Source organism: Hylaeus volcanicus, chromosome 4, assembly GCF_026283585.1.
Source record: "Hylaeus volcanicus isolate JK05 chromosome 4, UHH_iyHylVolc1.0_haploid, whole genome shotgun sequence".
NCBI classification, from domain to species: Eukaryota; Metazoa; Arthropoda; class Insecta; order Hymenoptera; family Colletidae; genus Hylaeus; species Hylaeus volcanicus.
Genome location: NC_071979.1, coordinates 30322787 through 30350428, shown reverse-complemented (window position 1 = coordinate 30350428; position 27642 = coordinate 30322787). Strand labels below are relative to the sequence as shown.

The following is a 27642-nucleotide window of genomic DNA, read 5'->3' as shown; positions in this document are numbered from 1 at the left end:
AACGTTTTTGCAATACAACGCAACGAAACGCGACTCGCTCAACATTTTCCACTCTGCTTCACCTAAATTACACGCGTTGGGGACGAGGACGCAACTCGGTGCATCTTCGAGTCCGTATCAGAATCTTTTGTGCCTCTCTTCTGGTAGATCTCGCAACAAACTCCTGCGGTGTAACCTGCGGGAAAACGATCCCACGATCGATCGCAACCCGTTACAACTAACGTTAATCGTGCGCGTTCATCTCGACCTCTTGAATCTTGGAATATTTGGCAACGATGGCAACTGGCTAGGGAAAATTGCGTTTAAAGCCTATTTCGAAACCCTGGCAAATTTTTAATCGCGCTACGCCACGGCCGACTCGACCAATGGCCAATGGTCTAATGGAGCATCGGTCGTTGGCGTAAACAGGCTCGCAACGCGAACAGAATTCCAGCGGAAAGATTTCTCGTTGGGACGAAACGTTCGAACGTAATGAACCGGATTTCGTGGTCTCGGCATCTCTCGCAATTTATGAACAATTAAGATTCATGGATTTTCTAGGCGAAATCTGTGTCAGAAAGGCGCGTCCACGGGAACCTTTCCGAGATCCTCGTAATTCATCTGGAGATATATAGAGATATCGCAATCCATAAATAATCTTTCCCATTATTTCGCGGCTACGCCATGTTATCGTTCCATGCGGCTGATTCTATGCATACTTAAGTGTCTTTTATGCAACAAAACTGACACGCCTGAGTCATATGAACGAAGATAAAGCAACCCGTTGAACGACCGTTAACGACTCCCGAATAGTTATCGTCGGTTCATCACCGATCAAATCGCCATCTTCGAAATACAAATCTTGCACCACCTACACCCATACCGCGCTCATACTTTTTCTACTGTTTACAATCTTACAGTCTATCCAATCGTATCGCTAGCCTATGTTTATCGGAAAAATGATAAAACACCGAAAATGAAAATTCATCTTCTTATCTTTAACGCTCGCCATCGTCAACCGATACTAGGATCCCACGCGTCGACGATGCCGACGTTTACGCAAGAGAAAGTATTCGTTGACTGGCCAGCGACCCCGTGCTACCAATCACTTTCGCGTTATATCGTTATGTGTCACGTCACACAACGCTAGCCGATATCACGGAGATCGTGATATCGTTAGAGTGTCGGTGTTGACGACGCCAACGATTGCACCTTACGCGTGTAAACACCGGTGCTGTTATCTAACAAAGAAAGGATCGGTTAACCTGTAAAGCAGGAAACATTGTCCTTTCTCCGCTTCCGGTACGATTAGTCCCCTAAGGTTCCCCGAATTTTCCCGAAATGTATTTGTTGTTGTTGTTGTTTAAGTTGTTTCTCCTACTCTTACCTACGCCTACCGTGTCCTCGGATCTACTTTGCGCTATCTGGAGCGTAGCAAGCCAGAGAAGAAGGAGAAGGAGCGAGAACGGCGAATAGAAAGGTGCGGGTTCGTAGTGGTAGGCCCGGTAGAGAACTCGTTGGTAAGACTACCTGTCGGACTTTTCGCCGCAAACACAGGGCAAGTCTGTGTCAAATCATTGTCGCGCAGACGGGAAATCGGTTGCCGCGATGTATTATCACGAAAATTTGAGTTGCCCCTTAAATATCACCAACAACTATAACGTATCCATGCCATGTATCACGATCGTTGAACGTAGAATGTAAACGAGAGAAAAAGATCGCGAGCAAGATCCGTGCGTGAGTACGGACAGTATATAATTACTAGCCGTTCTTCCTACCCCTTGACGTCGGCCGGCCGAGGAAGCACAGAAAGCGGTTACTAGGTTGAACAGAAACCTCTTGATTTCTGTTGAAACACAACCGTTCCGTATACCAGTCCAGCCATGAAAGAATGGAGAGCAACCGAAGCGATGCCACGAAATCCTACGATTCTACGCGCGTTCAATTCTACAGTAACTGTGCTACTCGTCTCATCTCGTCTCCAAATATTGGATACGTCGATGAGGTTGTCGAAAAATGATAACTCTAAACCGCGCGGCAGTGGAAGTGCGAAAAGAGCGAGAAAGTCGGTCGAGAAAGATAAGACACAGCATTGGGAACTATGTTCTTTGTTTGCGACAATTACCGATAATTGTTCAACTATCCTCGTATCGTGGATGCGAATACATACATTCGCCGGCACGACATTGAACGAACATTCGTCGATGGAATCGAAGAAACAAAAGAGAAAGAAAGTTTTAGCCGAATATTACCGTAATCACCGTTAGAAATTCCGTAATAATGTTCCTTCTTTAATTTGACTGACAACGGTACGCTGCGCCGCGCCGCGCCGCGCCGCGCCGCACCGTCGACCATTTTCGTAATTATTTCGCAATTATCGCTCGCAAATGTAGGCGAGATTAAACTTAATCACAGACCGCGAGACTCCTTACAGCGAAGAAGAAAGATCCTTCTAGCGGACGGCCGCGGCACGTGCAACCTATTATATCGGCACTGCGCGACGCAACACAACGCGACGCCGATGCCGACGCCGACGCGCTCACTTAGGAGTGACAACTAACAAACGCAGTCGACCATTGTTACAAAAGACAATGACCAAATGACGCGTGTAATCGTTTCTGTGTCTATGTTCGAATCGCAGCTGCAACAACCTGTTCGCGCGTCTCGTCGAGATAAGGGGAGGGCAGCTGCGCTTGGTTCGCGGTCCTCTCCACGAGCGCTACCAACCAATCAACGAATACGCGTACACGCTGATTCCAGAATCGGAAGGTATTCGTAACGACCTCCGTATCTCTCATTCGCAGGGATATTATCCGTCTACCGTGTATGGGAGTTTGGGAAAAATTTCAATCGAGCCGTGAGTTTCAATGGAATTTTAATTCGCGAGCCGCCGCGCCGCCGGCGTCGGCGTCGTCATTGCCGTCGCGTATTATCGGCCTGAATTAAAATTCCTCGCTCACGGATCCACGTATTCTGACTCGGCTCTTCCGTAAAAGTTTTTATGTGGTCGAACAAAGTTAGCCGGGGAAAACAAAGTTTTCCGCGGATCATCAACTTGTTCGAGCTCTCTTTCTTGTTTACGCGAGACCGTGAACGAGAAGAAAAGCCACTTTGCTTTCGAGCGGGAACTCGCAAGCTCGATGCATCTTGTACTAGGTCTTCCTATCGCACCGCAAACACCTATACCCTCGTCTCCAACTTGGACTCTACTCGCAATGCAAACTGTAACTGCCATCTCTCCCCGTTTAACCGTATCGTTTTTCCTTTTTATTCTCTTTCCTTTTTGCTTTGTTTCATTAATGGAACGCGAACGGGACGCCATCGGAGCCTAATTACTCGATGATTCGATCGCAAGATAATCGACGAAACGATAGAAAATATTTGCAACGACGAAGCGAGCTTCTCGAAAAAGAGAATGGCCTGTTCCTTGGCTCAAGGTTCAATTTTCGGAAACCTCTGTCACTTTTATTTTCGGCTCGTCTCGATCAACCATCTCCCACAGGCCGAATCACAGGTGCGATCACGCGACGTAAACTGCGACAACCGTGATTTCTTTGCTTCCATCCTGACCTTACCGCGTTCCTATTTGTCGCACGGCGTGTTACCGGATCACTAAAAAACGTAATCTGACGTGAGAAGAATCGAGAAGACAGAGAATGTGGATAAAATCGTGTTTGTTTGTATCGAGTTGCATTTTCTCCTCGCTCTCAGGGACGCCATTTTCGAGTTGTCTGCAGATGCCTAAACAAAAATTGGAAACATAGATATCGTTTACGTCGTTGGTCGTTCTTCCGTATATCTTGAACACGTCGAGTCGAAATTGTTGCACAATCGAAAGCACGGAAAAGTAGCAAAGAGCAGATGATCAGGTGAATTCACCAAGGTGGGAAAATGTTGAGTGGTAAACAGAAGAGAGGAACGCGACTCGAAATGAAGCAAACAGAATAAGAGGGAGAGGGAGAGGGGTAAAGAGAAAGACAGACCGAGGTATAGCAAGGCGAGCCGGTGACCGTAGTGGGATCGACAAAGCTACATGGAGCCACGACGGCCACTTTCGACGGCAGTAACCACGAAGACGCCATGACGACACCATCACCCACATTGTTCTCGACTCGGCTGTCCGCTGTCGGTCTAGTCGCAGCGGTTTTTCTTCTACTGGCAACACGTGAGTTCACCTCGTAACGATAATCCGATCACGTTTTACGACGGCTAATTCGAATCTGCGTCATCTCGATTGTTGGCCCATATTGCCGATTTTTCACGTTTTCATACAAGTTGAGATAAGTTATCAAATTTGTCACGCGGTACTGTTTGTACAGGCACACGTATTTACGAGGAACGCGCGTACAAACATGTATAGTAGTTTTAACCACCCCGTCCGCGTCGTGTCGGAGTCTTCTCGTCTCATTTCGTCCCGACGGCAACGTAATAAAGTCGATATTTGAAAAACATCACTCGCGATATGTTGTTTGTGTAGTTGCATTGCGAGAATCGATGATAAATCGAATAAATAATATTCGTTGTCGCGATGACGTTTAACGGTGGATCGAAGCCACGCGATTAGTTAAGGAAGTGCTATCGCACCGATAGAGGAATTGACAGAGTAGCAAGAAAAGAAATTAAATTTCGCCATCTAACGAACGATCCGGCACGCACTAATTGCTCGCGCCAATTAACGACACGGTCGCGAGATCTGCAAGCTCGTTCGACGTTGGCCACGGCGTGGCATCTCGATTTGCCGGTCTGTTTCGCGCCACCGCACCGCGCGACTTTCGCGTTCCACGCTTTTCTCCTCGGAGCATCGTTACGCGGAGAGGAGAACCCGATCCGCGAGAATAACAAAAAAGATGCGTAGAAAAGAAGACGGGATCGCGGTCGTAACGAGCTCGCGAAGAAATTCTTGACCGCTTTCCCTTGGAGAGTTTCGCGACATTCGACTCGCGAAAGTGCAACGCGATAAATGAAACGTGGTAGAAGAGAAGACAACGATTTCGGCCGACAACGTTCGATGGACACCGTAACCGAGGCATCTGATCGGTCGTGAACTCGACCTGGCACATTCTGCCTCTTTTCATCTTACTTTTCGAAACGTACCGTTTCAATTAAAAGAGACGCTTCGACGGATCAATTGGTTCATCCGAGAAAAACTGATCCGACCGAGGGGATCGAAAATGATCGCCCCGTATCCTTTCTTGCATGCATTATTTGGACCGCTTGCCACCTTCTCGCGTAATCCCGGTTCCACTTGGAGCGAAACACTCGACGAATAAATGGAATTTGTCCGGAACAGGCGTGTCTCGATATCTCGTCAATGATAGAATCACGGCAGACGGAAAGGTGAAACTCGATATTCCAATTTAAGATCGTGGCATCGAACAAGAGAGAGAAAATATCGCCGCGAACGCATCGACCAGGACCGAGTTTTCCTTCTGGAAAATTAAACGACGCAGACGTCTTTCACCTCTTTCACCTCGTACTGTGAGATTTCAGTCCAAGATGTTTGTTTCCGAAGCATAGAATCAAATGGGTGTTTCGCTATCGTCGCGAATTCATCGGAGAATACGAGCGTTGCGACATTAGCACGAGGCGCGCATTATGTACGGTCTGGCAATTACGCTTGTTCGGCTTCTGCTTTCTCTTTCATATGGAAATGTCAAAGGTCCGATATGTATCTCTGCTGTGTCCCTCTCTCGCCCAGTTTTTCCATCACCTTAACTCGCTGTTGTTGACCTAATTTGGACACTCGTGTTTGCGAGACTCCCGATATAATTCGCGCTGCGATCGTGCTGTACCAATCGTGAATTTTCCTTCGAGTCTGTCCATCGATCTTTCGCTTTTTATCGTTCCTGTGGCTCGAGCGGTTCCAGAATCACGGCTGTAGATAACAATTTAATCGCATCCCCTCTCGGTGTCGTTACCACAGCAATAATTACGCGTTAATGGCTCGCGGTCGGAACGACGAAATGCATCCTCTCCAAGCTCGAAACCGACACTGCTTCGACGCTTTGGGTTCGCATTAGCGATTGATACGAAGCTCTGTTCAACTATGACCTATATTCGCGAAACGACTTGTGCTCGCAAACCGCATGTTCGTTCACGCTCGTCCTTTCCTGATATTCCGAAAATGCGGAAAATGCGGAAAATGCGGAAATCGAGGAAATCTGTAAACCTGTGTTTCCGTCCAACCGTATGGAACTCGTTTCGTTAGCTTGAACACTCGCAAATATCGGATGGATCAAACATTGGATTTTATATTACGTAAGGTGTATCGTAAATAGCATGTAAAATCAATGAAAAAAGTTGCCTTGTTTAACCTCGTTTCGGGTAATATCCAATTTTGAAGTAGCGGATCAACCGTTGACCCGTAATCTTGGAACAAAGTGTCGTCGTCGATCGAGCGAATCAAACTGCCGACGCGACGTAAACAAGCGTAACAAAAATTACATGCAGAGACTGACATGACGGTTCTCTTTGGAGAACGGAGCTGGTGCTGCTGTCACTGCCGGCGCGGCGCGGCGCGACGCGGCGCTCCTCTAATCAAGCTGTCGCTCGATCGATCAAGCTTCTTACCGTTCATCGTTTTACGCTTACTTTCTTTCTTACGTATTTATCGTGAAATAAAAATCTTTCTGTATATGAAACGACAAAAATGGCATATTTGACATAAGAAACGAGAAAAAGAAATACTTTTTAACGCGAAACCGTGTGCGTTCGTCGTTCGAAGTTTAAAGTTTAAACTCTCGAGAAAGGTGAAACGGTGAAACGTAAGTCGTCGTCCTCTAGGAAAAATAGTTGTACGGAAAAATGCACGAGCTGCCATATCAAGATGCATAAACGAGCCGCAATTCATCCGGTCGAGGACCGTAACAACGTATTTTTGTCCAATTATCAAATACCACGAGCAGGGACAAAGTAGTACACGCCATAACGTGCACGTTACATCACCGATGACAAGCGACAGTTAACGGCACCGCGAAACGTTCGAATAGCGCAAGGATGGTTCTCAGGACGTATCTAATTTTCCTCGGATTGCCAAGATTTTTCTAGAATCTCTAAAGAGACCACGTATCGTGGCAGTGTTTACTCCAGAGTAGTGTACGTGAACGCCCGTGAAACGTCAGCGTCGTGGTCCAGGATTTATGCTCGAGCACGCATAAGTCAATCTCGTCGGGATGGACGATATCCTGTTCGCGAAGAGAGAGCCGTAACGGTACGCGCTCGATCAAAGGGTTAGATGTACGATCGATCGTCGACCGGTTCCCCTATTCGTTAGCATCTAACGCAACGATCCGCGCCGATTCACGGATCGGCCTTGACGTTCGATCCATATTTATGCGTGTTTCAACCTTGATTTCCTCGTGGCCAACTTTTACGATTTACGGAACTTGCCGTGTGGTTGTTTACCGACTTGTCCCTCCGCGTCTTTTCCTATTCACGTTCACGGATAACGGTTCGAAATCTGAATGGAAACTGGTTCGAGACGATTCACTCGTATAATGTGAGTTAGAGAATTCGTTGCCAGTCGCGACACGATGAAACAAGAGAAACACGTTTGTTTGCGCTTTGCGAATAAGAAATAACCTTACCGACGAAACCCATCACCCTATCGAACGGGACAGAATCGAATCGAATCGAATCGAATCGAATGGATGGCCAACATTCCGTGATGCCACACGACACGATCCGAATTCGCTCCGCATGCCTCGCTGCGAGCGAGCTCCAGCAGGAATTCGAGGCACTCGCTTTTACATACCGATACGATTCGTAGCGATCACGATCGGCGCATCCAGGTGTCGCAAAATCAATCTTCGATTCGCGATTCGAGTCTACTACCGTACACCGCAACCAATAGGATTTATTATTCCAACAAGCGTCATTTCGATATCGTTTAGTCATGTGACACGTTCTGGATCTTTCTTTGGGAGATGGCTTTCGTTTTCCGTTTTTTAATTATTCGGAAGGCAAATCGACGACGACGCAACCGTACGGTCAATTTCCCGAAACAGGGTCGCAAACAGAGTGAACGTTGATCGTCCTTGAATACGATGAATTAACGGGCGATTTCTTTTTTAGCTCGTATCTGACCGTTAATCCGCGAAAATTAATCAATCTCGATTATGTTCACAGAGGTATGCAGCGAAGCTTATTATGGGAAGCTTATTGGCAAGCTGTCGGAACTCCATCACGGCGTCAGCGGTGAAGTTTACGCCGTGGACGGACGAACTCTGTTCATCAAGAACTTCGCGTACGACGGCGAAGCGCCAAGTTCGTAATTAAGAACTACGTACCTACAATGATCAAACTTTTCCATTTTGAACCACGCGTCGATCGCGCTTGGTTTGCTTTCTCGCGGAAAGGATCGGTTACGTACATGGCACATTTCGAGTAAAGAATGTAGTAAAAACGTAACATGGAAGTGCCGTTTTAGGTTTTACGTTTTACGTTTCTACCATCGTGATCATGTAGCGGATTCGTGTCTTTCTTGGTCGGCAATCGTCGGTATCCGTGTCGAGTCATGTTCCTGTTCACGACCAATTTCAAAGTATCTTCCGGTGAAAAGTCGATCGCGAGATTCATTTGTCATAGTTCCTCCAACTTTTTCGAGTCTTTCCAGAATCCTCTTCGAACGCAGAGAAATCCAATCCGAGTGTTAAAGTTGAATCAGTCGCAACCGTAAAAGGTTCTCCTATGTCTCAGTTTCGACTCGTTCGTTACTCTCACTTTCCCGCGTACACGCTTACCACGACCGCACCGCGCCGCGCCGCAGTTCGATAAAATCGAAAGCGTTTGTTCGCGAAGGACGCATTGGCTCGCGGCAACGCTCTAAAAAATTAGCGGAATGAAAACTGTCGGTTTGTTGTACTTTTAATCGTGCTGATTAATCATACGAGGATACTACGGAAAGTGTTCTCGCGTTCCATCGACGCCGCCACAAACACCAAACTATGTATATGTTATCCCCTTTCAGCTGCTTACTTTTACGTGGGAACTTCGAAAAGTCCCAATGGAAATGGCATCAGGCTTCGAGACGAGAATGGATCGTGAGTGCATATAGTGTTTGTTCCTTATCGATACTAGTATACAGAGTTACGATTAGACATGTACGATTTTCTCAATTTGCAACAGAACGGACACGCTGAAGAGATATCGAAGGAAAGACATCACGCTCACGCTACCCGACGGCAAGACTCTGAACAACATAAAGTGGTTCTCTGTGTGGTGCGACGAATACGCTGTGAGTAACGTATATTCATTCATTGACAACGCAACGTAACGTCGCGTCACCAAAGATCGTTCCCTAAGCCGTTTTTACACCGTTAACTTTTCTAAACGATATAAAGTAGCACCCGACGACTATACGGCTACGAGCAACTATTTAGCCGGCACGTTGCGGTCGAGTCTCTATTTGGCTCTCGATTTAGTTTCGGTGGTAAGAATATAGAAAGTCGAAATAAATTGTGAAAATACTTTGACGGTAATATAAATTATATCATGCTCGTGACCTTCGGTGTCACGTCACTTCTACTCGAACGATACGGGAAACCGGTTTTCAGTAGTTTGCTTGCCGTGCAACTTTCACGTTCGTAGTTATCGCAACGCGTGCCAGTAGAAGAAAGGTAACTCGATGGAAAATTGTCGAATTGCTGAAAAAAGAATCGAAAGTTTAATTTTAACTCGAAAAATTGAACATCGAGAAAACGTCGGTCGGTGAAACTTGGTTGCGATTGATTTATCATTGAATAAATGTCAAAGGGTTCTCGGTAACATCGAAGGACATAGACATAGACGTACGTGCGCGAAAAAAAGCTCGGTACAAGCTTATCCATGACAGTTCGTAGTCGTACAGTTGGTCGATTTATTCGATAGCAGATACACCGTAATCTCTGTGTACGCGCGCACGTGTATGTAATTTCGAAACGATAAGTTTGATCGCGATAGAACGAGAGCGAAATGCGCTCGAATTTGGTCACCGAGCGGCATTGATTTTCGAAGCTTACGAGTCGGCTCGCGTTCCGTTCTCTATGGTTACAACTCGAGTTGCTGGTAATAATGGATAATGGAAACTAATCTCTCTCGAGAAACTAACAATGTGCCGTTTCAGGTAAACTTTGGAGATGTCAGAATACCAAGAGGATTCGACTACCCGAAACCGCAAAAACTGGCGGCTCTAAGCGGTGTGCACAGTGTCAGTTCGGAACCAATCGTGGTCGTCGACGCTCAGACTCTTTTGATACCTAGCTTCAGCTACGATGGCGAAGCACCAGGTAAGCTGCATCACGATCAACCGGTCGAGTGAATATTTTTAGTTAAAGATACCGAACGGATCGAACGAGTGCATCGTCGAATTCTGTTTCGCAGACGCGAAATTCTGGGCGGGAGCTGGCCCGTCGCCGTCACCGCAAGGAATTCGCATTCCCGACGAGAATGGAAAGGTAGTACCGCTGCGTCAGTACAATCGCAAAACCATCGTGCTCACGTTACCCGGAGACCTGACGATCCACCAGATCGGCCACTTTGGCGTTTGGTGCGAGGCCTTCACCGTGGACTTTGGCCACGTACAAATTCCAACGAGTCTTAACGTGCCACCCTCCCTGAAGATGCTCGGAGTCTCGCCGCAGGTAAGCTGGAAAGCCTTCCTGTAGTTGGTAGCTCGCTGCAAGAAGAGACGCCGGCTTGGACGTATTCAATGTTCACGGTAATATCTGTAAAATTCGTCTATACGATCAGAAAATCTTTCGGCATACGTTTCGATCATCTTGTTTCGACCTCGACGCAATTCGACGCTCGCTCTCGTTTCTTTCCATACGTTCGATTCTATTATTTATCTGGATAGTAACGCAGTCTCCAAGTATCCGTATAGCAGCAGCAACGTTCTTGCTCGACTTTTGGACGAATAACATCGTACAGACAACGAATTTCCATGCCAATCACGTTCGCGAGCCGACAGAAGGAAAGGGATTCGAACAAGCTTTTACCCGTTCTCGATCGATTTGCATCGTCTTTAGCGTCGAAACTCGATGCTCTGCGTCACGTCTCGTAAGTTTTCCTAGCTCGAAACCAACCTTTGCGTAGTTTCATATTCCGTCAACATTTCGCGAACCGATTTACTCTCCCATCTTGTTCTGTACTCGCGAATCTGCCCTTATTCCCACTCGGATAAAAGGATTTTATTCCAACAAAATGTATCCTTAATTCTTGGTACATTTTTTCACGTGATTCTCGATTCGATGCGAACAACGACTCGTGCAACCTGTACGCTTGGCCGTCTAAACGTCCAGTCGAAAACGAGCCTTTCGACGAAAACAATCGATAGACTGTTGGTATCGGTATTGTTCCACAACGAATTTGTCTGCGTCAATATTTGAGTGGATATCTCAATGGTGGTTGTCAACGAAAGTCGCTAGGATAACGACGCGTTTGTCAATTTTCACGGATTTTCACCGCGTAACATTTCTGCCCTTCGTCACGGATCGCTCCGTTCCATGTTTCAACGTTCCCTTTGGATATATATATATATGTATATACACATATGTCTTACCCCAATTGCCGGAAATTGTAGATTTCGCGAGGCGAATTCACGTTGCTTGACTTGGAAATTTCGGATGCGCGTAAAATATCGCATATGGTGTCTCGATGTCTCGAAATAAACGGGATTCGAATACAAGAATTGGACCGAAATCTTGAGGCGTAGATTAATTTGAGAAGGAGGTTTCTAAGAAGATTAAACTCCGAAAGAAACTCTGATCATCGAGACGCCAAAATGTCGAAAAGATTCTGAATGTTTTCGCTTGCAAAGGCCTGTGCATAACGTCCTGCCTCTGTCCTTGTGTTGCAGAACGTGCATCGCGGAGGGCAGGGACAGACGCTCGGTCTGGCGAATCACTACGAGCTCTCTCCCTCGTCGTCGTCGTCGTCGTCGTCGTCGCCGCCGCAGTCGGAAACGGAGTCGCAGTCTCATTCTTCCTACCTCGCGAGCGCGTTGTTAACGGAGCAGCAATATCAACGTCCGACAACCTATCGACCGATCCTCCGTCGAGAAGATCAGGTCCAGGTGGTTCAGGCGATCGACTATCGTATATCAAAGAACGCGCAAGCCCAGGAACCGCTCGCGCGACAACTTGGTCGGCTCCAACAAAACTCTTATCCGGAGCAAACTGGAAGATCGGCTGCGACAGTTCGGTACGACGACGACGTCTCGAATCTAGACGACGCTGCGTATCAGGAGCAGTTTAGATCCGTTGGTTCGTCTGTTCTCGACGCGAGTCAACCAGCGGACCAATCGAGATTGCGTAACCCACTAGCCGGAGAGCGACTAGCGAATTCGTACGCGAGGGTGTTGCGGTTCCAAGGCGATAAAAGGCTCGATTCTTTCGTGCGCTATTAACGCATTCGAATACTTGCCGTTAGCGAGCACCTAAACGAGTTCAACTCGCACCATAAATTTCCAACGTGTCTCCGCTTCGCTGGTCGTCTAATCGCTGCTGTTCCGTATCGTTCGTCTATTTTGCAGACAAAAATTATATCCAACCCGATCATCGATGTCCCCGACCTCGACAACTCGAAAACAAAAGAAACAATCCCAAAAGATTTACATATCGTACCAACCGATAAATCTCCGTCGTAAATCGGCTCGCAAGCTTCGTCGAAACTTGGTCGAACTCGCGTTTCGACAAATTAGCGAAAGTTCTCTAAGCCGGCCGCCATGTTTACCAACGAGGATTCGTTCCGTACAACGGAAAACTCAGCTGGCACAGCTGCGATAATATTAGCCGGAGGCTCGTCCGCAAAGTTTCCGACCAGTCGCGTGCAGCCACTTCGGAAAGTTGGTCGCGCGAATGGACTAGGACAGACACGAGACCTTTGCTTTATTTATTTAACACCGCGCATCGGCTAGCCGTTAGACAAGGATTCTTTGGACGCGAATATGTTCGTGCACGAGAGATAAGTAAAATTCTTGTCTAGAGACAAACATTTGGAATAAAGTAAATTGCTCGTACAAACGATTCGCGACGTTATATTTTGTTAGTCGGTTTGAAAGATTTCTGAGCTAAAAACGAATCGTCGTCAACCAGCAGACACGCGACATGTTACACATGTTACAGATATGGAATCACTGTACCCTGCCGGTGAGGTAGACGCAGTCCGACCCACGCTTACGGACGTATGCCTACGAGGCACGCCTTTAATCTCTCCAATCCCCTCTGGAATTCTATTCCAACAGACGTACAATCTCCTCCTCGTGCAAGTGGATGCATCGTGCTCTCCTAGAACAATACAAGTCGCCATAATTCACGGTTTACCGTCTCCTCGAGTCCGCATGAAATATATGTCGATATTCGCGACGCCGACGCCGACGCCGACGCCGACGCCGACCGCGACGGTTGGATATACCATGTACACGTACGCGTATATGGGTCTGTTGCCTCGAGGCTCGTCGCACACGCTAGATCGTAAGAAAAAAATCAACTATCGTCGAGACTGTTCCGATACGTTGGCGTCGGTGGGTTGTAAATACATAAGCGACAACCATAAGAATACACCAGCGTGAAAAGAAATGAGTGTGAAAAAAAATGATGGAGCATTTTGTTGCGATTTTGTGATTTATAAGATATTTACACAACGACGGACTCTATCGTCTAAAACCGAACCGATTCGGTTTAATACGGAAAATGGTTGGCGTTGTTACGATAACCAAGCGATCGAACGAAATTGCGAGCGAACGGCATGCGATTGTAAACCTATCGGTCTTCCTCTGTAATTTAGCGAACGAAAGGAAAGGAGCAACAGTTTTGTAAAGTCGAACACTTGAGATGAAAGAACGAGACAACGAGCGGGTTTGCGACGAGAACGAAAGCAACGAGAGCGATGCTCTATGACTGTGATACGAGGGTTAATTATTTTGATGTTTCGCGATCGAAAAGGAGAGGCACGTCGGTCCGAGAGTCGAAGAATATTTCAAGCCTAGGCCATTTCTTCCTTCGTAAGCGCGGAATCTTCCTGCATAGGGAACGATACGTATATTTACAATACATAGAATGTATATGTATATGTATACACACATATACACGCATACAAGATGCGATTATTTTTCTACCGATTTTTTTGTACATCTTTTCTTAAGACTTATGCGAATAAACGTATTTTTCTTGAAACACGAATCTCCTTATCTTATCTTGAGAATATGTCGACATACCTTCGTTCTGTTTCGTTTAATCGAATTCCTCGCGACGGAAGGTCGTTTCGAGGACGCGAAACCAAGTTCGACGGACCGAATTGTTGTAAATACCGCGCAGAGCGATCAAGGTTGTTTCAGTAAACGATGGTAAACGTATTCTCGTTTGATTTCAGTCGAAACTGAACTGTGAAGTTCTCGAGAACAGACAGGCTTTTGAGGTACGATGGGCCGTTGCCGGAGACAGCATAGTCGGTCAGCTCGTTGGAAAACTTGGTGAGTATATTATATGTATTACCGTGCTGTCCCGCGTTACCGCACGCGCCGCACAAAACAACAAAACTTGTTTCGCGTGTCGCAAAAGCACGATGCATCTTTGCACAGCCTCGCTCGCTAAATCAAACACTCGTTCGTAATTGAAATAAACGATTCTTGACGCTTTGTCATCGCATCGTTCCTACCACGGATACGCAAAACCGGATATGGAATACGCGTTCCAGGGCTTACAACGCAAAATCTGAAAACCGTCTATAATTGCACGCTCCATTTGTACCCTTCGTCGAATTTAGTCGTTCTTCCGGAAAAAAGAACAAAACAAAATTGCATTTCACGGTCTAATTACCGCGTGACGATGTCCCGTTCGGTGAATTGGGAGCCACCCTACCGAACCGATCTTTCATGCATAATGAAAAATAAATTTCCCGCGGACATCGAACCGAACCGAACCGTGGGAAAATTGAGCTCTTCTATTGGACGAATCGCACGTTAAACTATTCTAGTTATTGATTAGCTATTATGTTGAAACATAATAGACGAGGGACAATACATGTGTTTCGGAGTATCTGCAAACACCGAAAGAAGCACGATGGTTAACGGAGACGTTGTAGTCGCCTGGGTCGACAAGCAAACTCTTCAGGGTTACGCGGTCGATTATTTCTTGGACGCCAAGTCTCAATGCTCCGGTGGACGTGGCAGTTGCCCCGATACACGCATACGGGTAAGCTATTTTTATAAACGACTACTTGCACCACGACGAGCAACGGTGTCTGGATGAATGCTGAATCGTTAGATTGCATCGTCGTCGTGCAAAAGAAAATTCTCGATAACAAGATCGAATCGCGTTCCTTTACATTCGTTAACTCGTATCGAACACTGCTTCGCAGGAGAACTCGAATTCTATTCGATTGTTAAACGCGGCGCTGGTGGACGGATACAGCATTGTCACGTATCAGAGACCATTGAAGGCGAGCGACGAGTTGGACCATCAAATCCTGACAAACGGCTCGCAGGCGATCATCTGGGCCATCGGTCCTCTGAACGAGAGACAAGAGGTCAGCTTCCACTCGGACTATTTGAAAACCGACCGCTTCATCGACTTTGGTAGACCACCGGTTTGGAATTGTCCTGTTCCAGATCAAGAGCAATCTCAGCTATTCGTGACCAACAACGAGAAGGTGACCGGCACCCAGGTGACAACATCGTACATAAATCATACGAGACTTTTCGTTCCACGAATATCATTTCTTTTTTATTTTTTTCAAAATGTTTATCAACTTGTTACTCGAAACGATCGAAAGGTTGCCAGGGTTGCATTTTAAAATGCATTTCAACGACAGATTATATCTTGGTTGAAGACCTTCAACTGTCCGAGAGATACACGCGAGAGATTAAGGTGATTTTACGAAACAGGAATGGGTTACGACTACGAAAAGACCTAAACGTCAACAAGTGACGCCTGCGCCAGCGTTAAAAACCGATGCCTGGGTAATTCCACCGATCCAGTGCAACGATACCGACGACGGAAAATTTTACGCTCAGATGGGACCAACCGGAGGAAAGCACGGATATCCTGCTATCACCGGTAAGAATCGAACGGATTGGGGATAGCTGGGGGTAGCTGTCTACGTTTAGTGAAATCGATGCTGCGTTAATTCTCTTAGGTCACGTCGGTTGGGGTATCTCCTGGTACATAAACGGGCTTCTAATTCCGGAGATTTACGTGGTCCGCGGCACTAGGTACACTTTCTTCGTGGAGGGTGGCGAAGATGTCGACAAACCTGCTCTCTATCATCCCTTTTACATAACCGACGATCCCGTCGGTGGTTATCAACACAAAACGCCCGAAGAGAAAGCTGTAAGTTGTACATTTTCCGTCCTTTTGTTCGCGATACGAGTAGAATCGTGGCGTGGCGTGGCATACCGGTAAACGATAAATGATAGTAAAATCGATTCGATCCCGGGAAACAGAAAGTGAAGATTTTTGCGGGAGCCGAACGACACGGAGGTGAATATCGACCGACGGCCGTTGGACGTATGTGCAACTGGCTTCCCGATCAGGATCAACCCCGTTCCGACGAGTTTGCGACGTTCGGTGCTTATCAACGCACTCTAACGCTCAAGTGCGATCCTGGTGAACCAGGTCTCCTGGTGTGGACCCCGGACGAAAACACGCCCGACACCGTCTACTACCAGGTAAAGTTAAAATTTGTTGCGCGAACAATAATCGAAATGTGTAGCTACTGACGATGTCGGATGAACGATCGGTTCGCTTTAGTGCTTCACGCATCGCTACCTGGGTTGGAAGATCCACGTTCTCGACAGCTGCGACGCCGAGGAAACCGGTGCCAGCGAGACTCGCGAGGTGTACGTCGATCCGCAACAGCAACGACCGAGCGCCGAAGATCTCGAGAATAGCTCCAGCATCCGCGTCTCGAGCAAGGTAACGCCAACGGCGGAGTTTCTTCGGCAACAACTTCATCATCCTCATCGTGAATACGAGCTTCGTTATCCCTATCATTCGACGACTAACCCCGATAACGGCAATCTAAATCTAAACGCATCATACACGCAGCTACTAACGACCGCTAATAATAACAACGATTACATGCGCTTGCAATCATCGTCGTCGTACGAGGACCCGTTCGATTCGAAGCCTCCGTACAACAACCTCGGCCATGGAATCGCGGCGCCGCATCGTCACGAGGTACGCGTGAAGGAAATCCATCACGCGCACCTCGACGAGGATCTCGTGCAACATCATCGCAACCACCACCACCACCACTACCATCATCATCGTCCACAGATCGCGCCGATCTATCGCGAACAATCGATGATGGGAGGCACCAGGTTCGCCTCCCCCTCCTCGTATTCTCTTGGCAGACAGCAAATGACGGAAATCGAGCAGGAACTCCTTCAGCAGCCCTCTAACCAGCAATTGTCTAACCTCGTTGCAGATAACCCACGGCCACTGAACCACGGGATCAAATACGCTTATTCGGGTGTCACCGGGCCGCAGATCCTATATTCGAAGCCGTCGTCTCAACCTCATCGTTACGCAACCAATAATCACCATCTTTATCCGGTCCCTCATCGTTATCATCACCACCATCAGCCAGAGCAGAGGACTCAACTAATGTTCGTCAAGAGGCCGGTGCTGACGCGTCGTCCGATGTTGCAGAGTCCTCACGCGATGCCACAGTCAACCCTCCCCTTGCAGTCAATTTCGAGACCGGTCTTCCTGGAACGAAAGAAGACCGTTTACAGGCCAGCCGTTTCTACTTACAGGAGAACGCTTGAGAAACCCTCCCCCGCCGGCGATATTCCGATCGCGAAACTTAACAAGATCATCGATTCCAACCAAAGAAGCAAGTTGGAAGCCAAAGTGTCCGATTCCGATGCGCTGGATCTTTCCAACGTGTTCGTAACTACCAACCTGTTAAAACCTGCTAGAAATACGGGATTCAACCCCGACTCGATAGTGATCGAGGGTGGCTTCAAACCTATCATCAGAAACGTCGAGGGATCCGCAGATGTGGCTCAAAAAAGAATCTCGGAGAGAACCGAACGAAACGACGCGCTTTCCCGAGAAACTGGGGATCACGGGCCAGTCGACAATTTCGAGCCGGTCTTTATACCTTCGCCACCTGTCCCGACGATCGACACCAACAACAAGCCCAAAAAGAAAACTGTCAACGCGAAACTGCGTTCAAGCGAACACGATATGGATATGGATGTGGACGTGGATGTGGATGTGGATGTGAATACGGATATGGATATGGACATGGAAATGGCAGCCGACAGTTCAAACGCGTATTACCTGCCTCCGATATCCAGCACGATTCCCGACGAGTCACCGTCTTCATTCTCCTCCTCGTCCTCGTCCTCGTCCGAGGTACTGATCACCTTTGACGGAAAGAGACTGAAAGACTCCAGTTTGGTCAGATCGATTTCCGGGATCGACGGGCATTCCAACGGTAAATTATCCTCCGAAATCCTCAGCAGAACCCCTCAATTTGGAAGATTTAAGGGAGATCTACCACCACCGATTCCTGGAGAGATCCGCTCGGATAACTCTCACCTCGAGAAACGTCGCGGTCGTCTGCCTTCGACGTCAACGGGTCTATCGGTACCCGAGACACGAACGATACAAAACACGAGGCTGACGCTCGTCGAAAGATCGAGAAGCTCTCCGTTCTCGGATAAATAACACTAAAGTCGATCTCAACGATCGCTATAACCATCACCGTGACTCAACGGTGCTTTTGCTCGTCAGCGCAACCGCTCAGACGATCTTACCTAATTTCCAATACCTCCTCTTCATCGTTCTCTTCTACTACTTCTACTATCTTCTCTGACAATGATTCGCCGAGATTCGCTTCTCAAACGACAAGATCCCCAAAAACACTTGGATCGATCGTATCGTTTTAAAATAGATTCAAAGATTATTGGTTAAACGATGTTTTCCTAGCTGACAATAAGATACGGCCCGGCTTGGCTCACCTTTCGTCTTCGGTAAAAATTCAATTAATCGCTAACTTCATTCTCACCGTAAGTCAAGTGCAAACCATTTGCAATGGTTGACGATGGTTCGTTTGACCATATCGAGGACTATCGATGGGACACGTTTCTAATTAATCAGGGAATACATCCGTGTCGAATACTCAACGCGAGCAATTCAGACACGATCTAGGATCGTTCGATACGGAATAATCGTCAAGTTCTACAGCGACTCGACGATTATTGGAGTGTTCGTGACTTCGTAGGTAATGGACGATGATATAATCGACGCGTTAACACGGGAGAGGAATATACATAACTAACCACGAAATATCGATTCTCCATTTACTTACTCGTTTACCTATTTATTAACGGAGTATTAATCCTTTATCGTACAAGAAAAATAATTCCTTAATTACCCCCATACGATACATCACCCAACGGTTCTGTTTACATTTTCTTGATCGATCTTTCAAACTTTTATTCTATTTTATTTTCCGATCGGAAAATGTATGTTGTCAGTCTATGAGAGTTGGTTGAATTTTAGAGTGTAGACTTGTACATAAGTTAATTGTTAATAAATATCGTAAAATGAATAAGACTTTCTATTATGCTTCATATTTTTTACGAAACAATATGGAAACGAGTTATAGGAATTTTCGAGATGTTTCGCAAAGAGAGCATCGAAAACAATTGGGACTGGTAACTGTTACGATTACGACTATAAACAAAAAGAACCAGTCCAGAAACGATGCGCGAGGAATTTACCGTTCCTTGTTGAAACAATTAAATAATGACAATTTCGTCGTCGATTGCAGTAAATGCATCGAGTGATCGTCGACGATAATAGGGAAATTCAATACGGAGGCAAGCGTTGTACGTTAAGCAATATTTTATTGTATAGAAAAAAAAAACAAACAAATCTTACAAAACAATCAGCACACTAACTACTGTACACTATCGTATGTTTACAATATAAGAGCGTACGTGCGACGATCAAACGGTCGCTAATTATTTGGCTAATTACTACGGTCGTTAAATTATTGTACGATCAGGTAGTTTCGAGTACCTGTTAACGATACTTACGCGGTGAGATTGCTTCACCCCGGGATCGTTAAAAAATCGTTCGCGAATTCTCGATTGAAAAATAACTTGTTGAAACCGTTCCAATAAATAATCTCGCGATATACCACGATAACGACGTTCTCCGAAATTGACAAAACTCCAAGGTTTCGAGCGAACAGACTCTTGCTCCTCGGCTTGCTCTCTCCGCTTAAAAGTAGATGTCTTCGCAAACGCAAACGTCGTCGTATTTATCGTTACACTCGTATCTAACAATAAGTCGACAATGTATTTACATATGTTACAGGACTTGTTCCCACCCTTCGCGTTCACAAATGCGCTCAAACGACTGGCGTGTCTTGAATGTGTAAATGATTATTAAGAAGAAACAGAATACTTTATATAAATTGTTGCTCGTTTCCTCATAACGATTATTTATCTTGTTTGCATTTAATTCATCGAATCTATATAAACGTCATCTTTGTCGGCTTACAAATTCTCTTCGTTCTCTTGTTCCTCTCTCTTCTCTTTCTCCGCGATCGAAACTTTTATTTATTTCATTATAATCGAGAAAAGAAAATTTCTCATCGATTCGTCAATGAGCCAACGACTCGTATATTCGGTTACGTTTAATTATCGTCGCATGGTTACTCCAAGTTCGGCACGCTTACAACTAGTCACGTAATTACGCGACTAATAAATGTAATACTAATTTTAACGTCAACGATACGTTCTGCGCCCAAGTTGACTCTCTCGAACGATCATTTATCTCTTGATTCACAGTAAACGACTATAAAAAATGATACGAATGAACAATTGCTCTCATCTATCGTTATGCCTCTTCTCGAGTCATACTCGTTCGCGATCCTTATAGAAACTTTGCAGAAAAACAAAACTAACCAAAGACAGATGGAAGTAAGTCAGTCTCAGCTGCGAACACAGATTATATAAAACATCGTATGTAATTCCAAATTTCCAAACAACACCACAATCGTTCTCGTTTTACGAAAGTATGTACAATTCTGTTGGAGGAATGTTTCCAAGATTCAAATTAGAGACCGCTATTTGCTCGTCGTGTTTCACGACGATACAAAGGAGAAGTACTCTGCCGTGAAAATTTATTTTATCGACATATTTTCCTAAGAACACGGATACCCGCTACCCTTAAAAAAATCTATACTTTCGCGATCGCAGCTTAAAACGCGCGAGATTAAATCATTCTTTTTTTTTAAACGGTGCTTAAAACAGCGTCATGATTGTTGGTTATTCTCTTTTTAATCGCTAAAGAAACACATAATTATTTTAAAATTATTTCTAAGTTTGGTTTCACCGTATTTCTTTCGAGTAAAAATATCGACGCGTGACTGTAAGATACTTGGACGAAAAGATCTACCTTATTATATGTAGTATAATATACATATGTATATAAAACGACGGATTCCTGACGAATCATGTTTTCAACAAGACATGCTAGAAAAAAAGAAACGAAAACAAGGCTTATCAAAAAGTATATACTCGAAAAAAATATGACTGCACGCTACCGATCTTATTATAAAAAAGAAAAGAAAAATGAAAAACGAGAAGAAAAACCGGCAAATCGTATATATTACATGTATATACGATATACATATACATCATCGTGTCATATGTATTAGAAAGAGGATTCTATAACGCAAAATTGAATCGATCTTACTAAACTACTGGCTCGTGCCAAACTATCTTTCCGCTAAGACAGCCGGATACAAGCAAACAATGTCTCGGTGAAAATTTCGTGCTAACCACGATACCCGAATGACTGACGTTCGTCGCCAATTCGTGTAGCTGCACCGATTCGTGGATGGGAGGTACACAGTTGGATAGCTCTGAACAGTCGTTGGAGAAGGCCAACAATCGTACCCCGTATCCGAATGGCGAACATATCAATCGACCATCGGCGGAGAAACACAATTCTTTGATGTAACCAGAACCCACGTTCGGTTCTTCGATGTAGTGCGTTAACCTAGGCGTATTTTGGTGAATCATACGATTCCTTGGGATGGCGTACAATGTTTGCTGACCCTGTCTGTTCTGATTTTGAACCCTAGTCCTGTCACCGATAATGACGACGGTATTATTGCTCGATCTAGAAAGCCAGTCTCTTTCCCTTCTAAGTCTAGCTTCCCTGATCGCCACATGCGCTTCCCACACATCCGTCGTGCTTACGTGCAATTCTATATTACCCGTCGAGAAATTATCGATAATGTTACGCGGTCTCAAGTAGTTGAGATGAGAGTTTGGCCTCGGAGATCTGTAATCCAGTTCCAAATCTCTATCCGGATCAACGGAAGCCTCCTCGTGCGTGCTCTCGCTCTCGCTGGCATCGTACACGTCTCTATCTTCTTGTCTGGCGTCGTCTCTGTCCGCGCTTACTCGAGAGTCGCTAGACCCGGAACTCGAACTGACTTCGACCGCGCTCAGACTCGCTCTTGTCGCGTTTCTATCCGAACGAGAGTTCCTCGATTGAGACCGTGACGTTCTGCGAGACGTCGATTGCCAACCGGTTCTCGAGGATCTGGTTGCTTGCGCGTTCTCCGATGATCCGAGCGAATTTGATCTCACGTCGGACATGGTGTGAACTACCCTGACACGATTTGGACTTTCTATTAAGAAAGGAGGCGTTATACCTGAACGAGAGGGTTGAGGTTGCGGGAAATCTTCGAATTCGTCGACGATCACATCGTTGAACTGGGACGTCGTTTCTTCCCCTTCTTTTGTCTGATCCGCACTACCACCGGATACATCGCCTTCTTGTATGTCGTGTATGCATGTCCACTGTGACAAAAAACCAACAACGATACATACCAAGAGAATGTTTGTAAGAACGAATCATGTGCGAATTACATTCGTCACGTCGTTAAAACTAACCTCAGATTTCTCTCCGTTACTGACGTTCCTAGACAAAGCACACCAACCCTGAGGATGCACTTGTAAACTCGATATTATCTCTGCATCATCGCCAAACGGAAAATCTGTTATAAATTCTACTCTATTGTGTGTACGAGAATGAGAAAAGAGATGCGTGAAACTCGCCACGTTTGGTATCGTAGTCTGGGACGATTGCATCAATCGGTACATATTTGGCTGGAATAAAAATGAACTGTTATCTCAAAGGACGCACACGATGGATAAAATATAAATTCAGATTTAACTAAAAAATTGAACGCACTCTAAATCCTGCTAGGTCTTGAGATAACGTTCTTAACTTAAGATTGTGTATAATAATGAGGTATCCGGAAGTGGTACTTATTAACATCTTGCTGGCATCCGGACTAAGTCTAGTTCGCATCAGTCCATTCGTATGAAACACACGAGTATATAGAATACTATTTTCAGTAAAGGTATTAATGTCCCAAGTGTATATGCTACCGTCGAATCCACTGGTAAGTAATAAACTATCCTTGGGACTATACTCTATATTCTTAACCCAATTCGAATGCCCGTGAAGCGTTCTGATCCTCTGTTTCAAATTTCTAGCATCCCAAAGGGCAACTGTACTGTCGTCGGAACAAGTCGCAAACATACGTTGATCTAAAAATCTATCGCAAATAAAAATAAAAATTAAACGTCAACGTAACGCCGTTCGTAGATATTTTCTACCTACCTAACGCAGTTAACGCAATCGGTATGAGCATTTTCTATCGCGTGAATTAATCTTCTTCTCAAAGGATCGAACATTAAAATCGTTTTTCTCTCGCATGCTGCCAACAGGAGGGAACTAGAAGAGAACAAAGATACAGGTATAACTAACGCTAAGGTGCTTAATACTCGAAAGAAATCAAAGATTGAGCAACTAGTAAGAAACCTAACCCGTCGGGAGAATATTCCAGATTGAAGACTCCTCCATGCGTAGCGGGAGACAATGCATGATCCCAAGAAGTTACAGGTTGAATAGACGAGTAAAGGGTTTTGTGAAAACGATCTGCATGTCCCAGAGGGAACTTTATGCCCAATTCACGTTGCCTTAACCACAGGCTGTTTGGTTGCCTAGTTCTTATTTTAGGCATTTCACCCAGGTGTGAATCTCACCAGCATTCAATCCAATATATTCAACAGCTTACGAACAATGCTTTACCACCTTAGGAACAAAGCTTACAAAGGCGGAATCCGAATCTGAATTCGAATCCGAAATTCACGAAACTGTCTAGTCGTTTCTTTTATCATACGATGCGAATGATCGTCATTGATACCGTATCAGGATCAGTCGATGAAAATTCACGATCCTTTCTTTCACGAACGAGACAGCATCGATTCCACAAAATTGTCCAAGTATTCAAAAACGATCGTTCGGTACCCCGAAAAGCTGAGGTTAAGTGTAAAACTGCCACTAGCAGAGCGATATTACACGTGACTCCTGACATACGCCCTCGCTTTTTTCCTCACTTAACGATCTTCGACGAGACCGAGAGCAGTGTAAATGACAAACCAAAGTGTCACGGTCGTGTGGAATGTTAAACTCCAACGGGATTTTAAAGGCACTTTAAACATCTGACACAACACAACTCAACGCCATCTTTACTTGACATCGCCATCAACGTCGCGTATGTGTATAGTGTGTACTACGTGCGTGGTGTGGTGTGGGAACGGTCAGGAATCAGGAACTATAGACGACGGATGAAAGAATTCGGCGCGAGCCTCGAATCCATCGACTAATTGTAAATTAAATACCTCGCTTGCATACAAACTAAACAAATCACAGTTTCGTTCTATCGATAATCTTTGATTATCACCTTCTTTTGTTTCTTTGCTTTATCGAATATCGAAATATCGCGTACAAAGTTAAACAGCTAATTCTAAGAATCATTGCCCATTAATAGAAAACCGGTCTTGTACTTTGTACAGTGTACGTACTGCATTCAAACGCGTCCTGTAATATCCGCAATGAAAAAGTACACAGCGTCGCCCTTCTAACATATATATATATATATTTTCAACAAAAACACATATAATAAATACCCACGAACGTAAACATGATGCATACATTTAAACTAAATTACTTGTACGTTATATTGTATAAGACATTTTTAATACATGTATAATGAATATCGTTGGTAATAATCGAGGAATATAGTTGCCTTAGGCATAAATCTCGCGTAAAGTCTATTTCCATTAATAATACATATTTCAAAGTATCGTTACTCTTCCTCATCGTAATGGATCACGCCTCTGTCGAAGTCGAGACCACTATTACGTAGATGCTTTTCGGTCCATTCGTCGAATCGTCGGGACAATTCCTCGGACATGTAGTTTTTCCAATCACCGACCTTGCCTTTCCTTATAAATTTGTCGTCTTCCGTAACGTTCTGCTGCGGTAAGATGTGCTCCATATTCACGGCAGGATTCGCCGCCATCTTGGAAAATTTCAAATGTTCGCAAAGCTCGGCAATTTGCTTATCCGTCACTCTTTTTCCCATGAATTTCGCCGTTCTTTTTATCGCCTCGACTTGATCCTAACGAATAGTATCGTTTGTATTAGTCGCGAATCGTTATTCACCGCCATAATTCTACGTAGAACTCTTGGTTACCTTTTTCATTTCCTCGTAAGTCATGAACAGTACGTTATCGTGGTTCCTCATCTCCCAGAATTGTAGTACGTGACTCCAAAACGAACCCATCGGAGCTTAAACAAAAATAAAGATAGAAACACACGAAAAGAAAAAGAAAATTCTCACCGACTGTACAGGTACACATTTAATTAAACATACGAGTATGTAATGTACGTATGTTGGATACGTACCACTGTCTTCGAGAAACAACTCGGCAAAGTCCTCGAAGCTTCCTTTGATATTATGGAATATTCTGCAGAAATGATAAAAGCTGACACAAGTGTCCTTTGGATTTCTAGCAATATAGATGATCTGAAACGTTCGCAACGTCAACGTAACTATACAATTTATTCAATTGTGACATGTCGCTATTATTATTCTTAGGTTTTTCGGTACTTTTGGTTTCTTTTTGTGAATTTGCTGCGGCAACAGTTCCAAGGGTAGGTGAGACTTGATGTATCTCGTTGGTGGCATCTTTGTAACGTTCTCGACCGAATCGCCCAGCTTCGCGAACCACTCTACGTAGTCTCCCGACACCATCAGACACGAGGCTCTAAATAAATAGTATTCATTGTATTACTAATTAATTAAAGGAATTCCGTGTACAATGTCTGTTCGATGTACGATCGATGTAAATTAAAACTCACTCGAGTAATGGATTGCGTACGACCAGAAGAGTTTTTGCAGTTTCAAGATCAAAATTGTTCCCGATACACCATACCATCTCCTGTGCCCAATGGCTACCTACGATATTCATAAACGCAACAAAAACGCTAACAACGCGAACCAATGGAACTTCCGTAAATTAAACCAGATTATTTTTGACTGGAATTTACCGGTTCGCGGATACGAAACAATCCACACGTCGTCCTCGTAAATTTCCATATCCCGTATCCTCGTTCCGTAAAAGACAAAATGGGGCGGCAATAAACAATGGCTCGGTTCTACCCTCAGAAAACTGGGTTTTACGCCAAACATTTTGTCCAATCTTGCTCCAACATCGCCTTCAACGGTAGCGAAACTGATCGGTTCTTTCTCCACTGTGAACAATTTAAATTTATACGAGTAAAAATGCGCGTAATCGTTGCCGTTGAGTATACTCGATAGATTCTATGGAATGATCACCCACTCGAAGTCGGAAGATGTTCACCGCAGGATAAGATGCTGATATCGATGTTGATGCTACTGTAGCCAACGACGAAATGAATGTCACAAATTTAATCTCCGTCTCCTTACCAACGATCAACCACGGGCTCGACTCTTCTTTTAGTCGGACCAACTTTCGATTCTTGGACCTTACCGAACGTAAACGTGCGCGCACACATGTAGTCTTTCATTTCATCTACACGAATCAATCAAAATTGATTTATTCTATAAATTGAATTCGTAAGTTCCAGTATTTTTACTGGAACGAAATATAAGGAAAAATTCTCATTAAGAATTACCAGTTGTTCGATAAATTAAAGAATACATTTTTATTTCTGGTATTTGGGTTAAATCTGAATTGGGAATCAGCAACTCTCTATACATGGAAAGCTTATAGATTATTTTTTCTGAATACATTCAGCAGTACAATACGCGTAACTTGGCTTGGTACATAATATAAAAGAGAAACACCGACATAAAATGTATATTATCGAAAAAGTGTAGATCATAGTGTTTATTTACAGTATGCAACTTGTACATAGATACAGCGCTTCGTTCCCAAATTCTTACATTCCAATCACATTAACTTTCTCATTCAGGGAGATTTCACTCTTGGAGAAAGTTGATGCCTTCGAGTCGAGAAACAAGCCTACTCGACGCACACATATCGATGAGAGTCGTGTGATGATACACGATCAAACGGTACCGTTATTTTTCCAGATCGGAGCTCTAACGTTAGCTATAAAGATTATTCAAAAATAACGTTAAACATCGCCAATTGAAAATTTGAAATGAGATTTTGCTTGCGTATACGGCAAATATATCGCGTGACAATTTGAATTCTAATTGCATAACCCACCCATCAATTGGTTTCAGTCAGTTTCCGTGAACCGCCAAAAAGACATCCTAGTGGCGCCATCGGTG

General features: G+C 44.9%; 3 protein-coding genes across 6 annotated transcripts; 1 reads left to right on the top strand and 2 right to left on the bottom strand.

Moving 5' to 3' along the window:
• Nucleotides 1-1272: 1272 nt before the first annotated feature.
• Nucleotides 1273-18647, top strand: LOC128874759 (protein Skeletor, isoforms B/C). Of its 4 annotated transcripts, XM_054119804.1 has the most exons (14): nucleotides 1327-4144; nucleotides 8107-8244; nucleotides 8948-9020; nucleotides 9106-9214; nucleotides 10082-10244; nucleotides 10339-10598; nucleotides 14329-14428; nucleotides 14965-15149; nucleotides 15316-15621; nucleotides 15842-16013; nucleotides 16093-16286; nucleotides 16400-16624; nucleotides 16707-16871; nucleotides 17386-17546. In XM_054119804.1, exons 1-14 carry the CDS (start codon nucleotides 4060-4062, stop codon nucleotides 17401-17403), a joined length of 2193 nt encoding a protein of 730 aa, XP_053975779.1. In that variant the 5' UTR covers nucleotides 1327-4059; the 3' UTR covers nucleotides 17404-17546. The 4 variants fall into 4 exon arrangements, 3 of the variants coding, with proteins under 3 accessions (XP_053975780.1, XP_053975778.1, XP_053975779.1); XM_054119803.1 differs by having other exon boundaries at nucleotides 1326-4144; nucleotides 16707-18647; XM_054119805.1 differs by lacking the exons at nucleotides 14329-14428; nucleotides 14965-15149; nucleotides 15316-15621; ... (3 more) ...; nucleotides 16707-16871; nucleotides 17386-17546 and adding an exon at nucleotides 11816-13048 and having other exon boundaries at nucleotides 1273-4144.
• A 3034-nt stretch (nucleotides 18648-21681) lies between these two features.
• On the bottom strand, nucleotides 21682-24538 carry LOC128874761 (DDB1- and CUL4-associated factor 10). Its single transcript, XM_054119807.1, has 5 exons — nucleotides 23837-24538; nucleotides 23631-23744; nucleotides 23196-23565; nucleotides 22895-23110; nucleotides 21682-22801 (listed from the first exon to the last, which is right to left on the bottom strand). Exons 1-5 carry the CDS (start codon nucleotides 24031-24033, stop codon nucleotides 21683-21685), a joined length of 2016 nt encoding a protein of 671 aa, XP_053975782.1. The 5' UTR covers nucleotides 24034-24538; the 3' UTR covers nucleotide 21682.
• A 134-nt stretch (nucleotides 24539-24672) lies between these two features.
• Nucleotides 24673-26799, bottom strand: LOC128874762 (luciferin sulfotransferase). The gene is made up of 7 exons (XM_054119808.1): nucleotides 26702-26799; nucleotides 26409-26612; nucleotides 26220-26316; nucleotides 25969-26125; nucleotides 25764-25884; nucleotides 25552-25646; nucleotides 24673-25476 (listed from the first exon to the last, which is right to left on the bottom strand). Coding segments are annotated over exons 1-7 (990 nt in total). The 5' UTR covers nucleotides 26703-26799; the 3' UTR covers nucleotides 24673-25161.
• Between the last annotated feature and the right edge of the window lie 843 nt (nucleotides 26800-27642).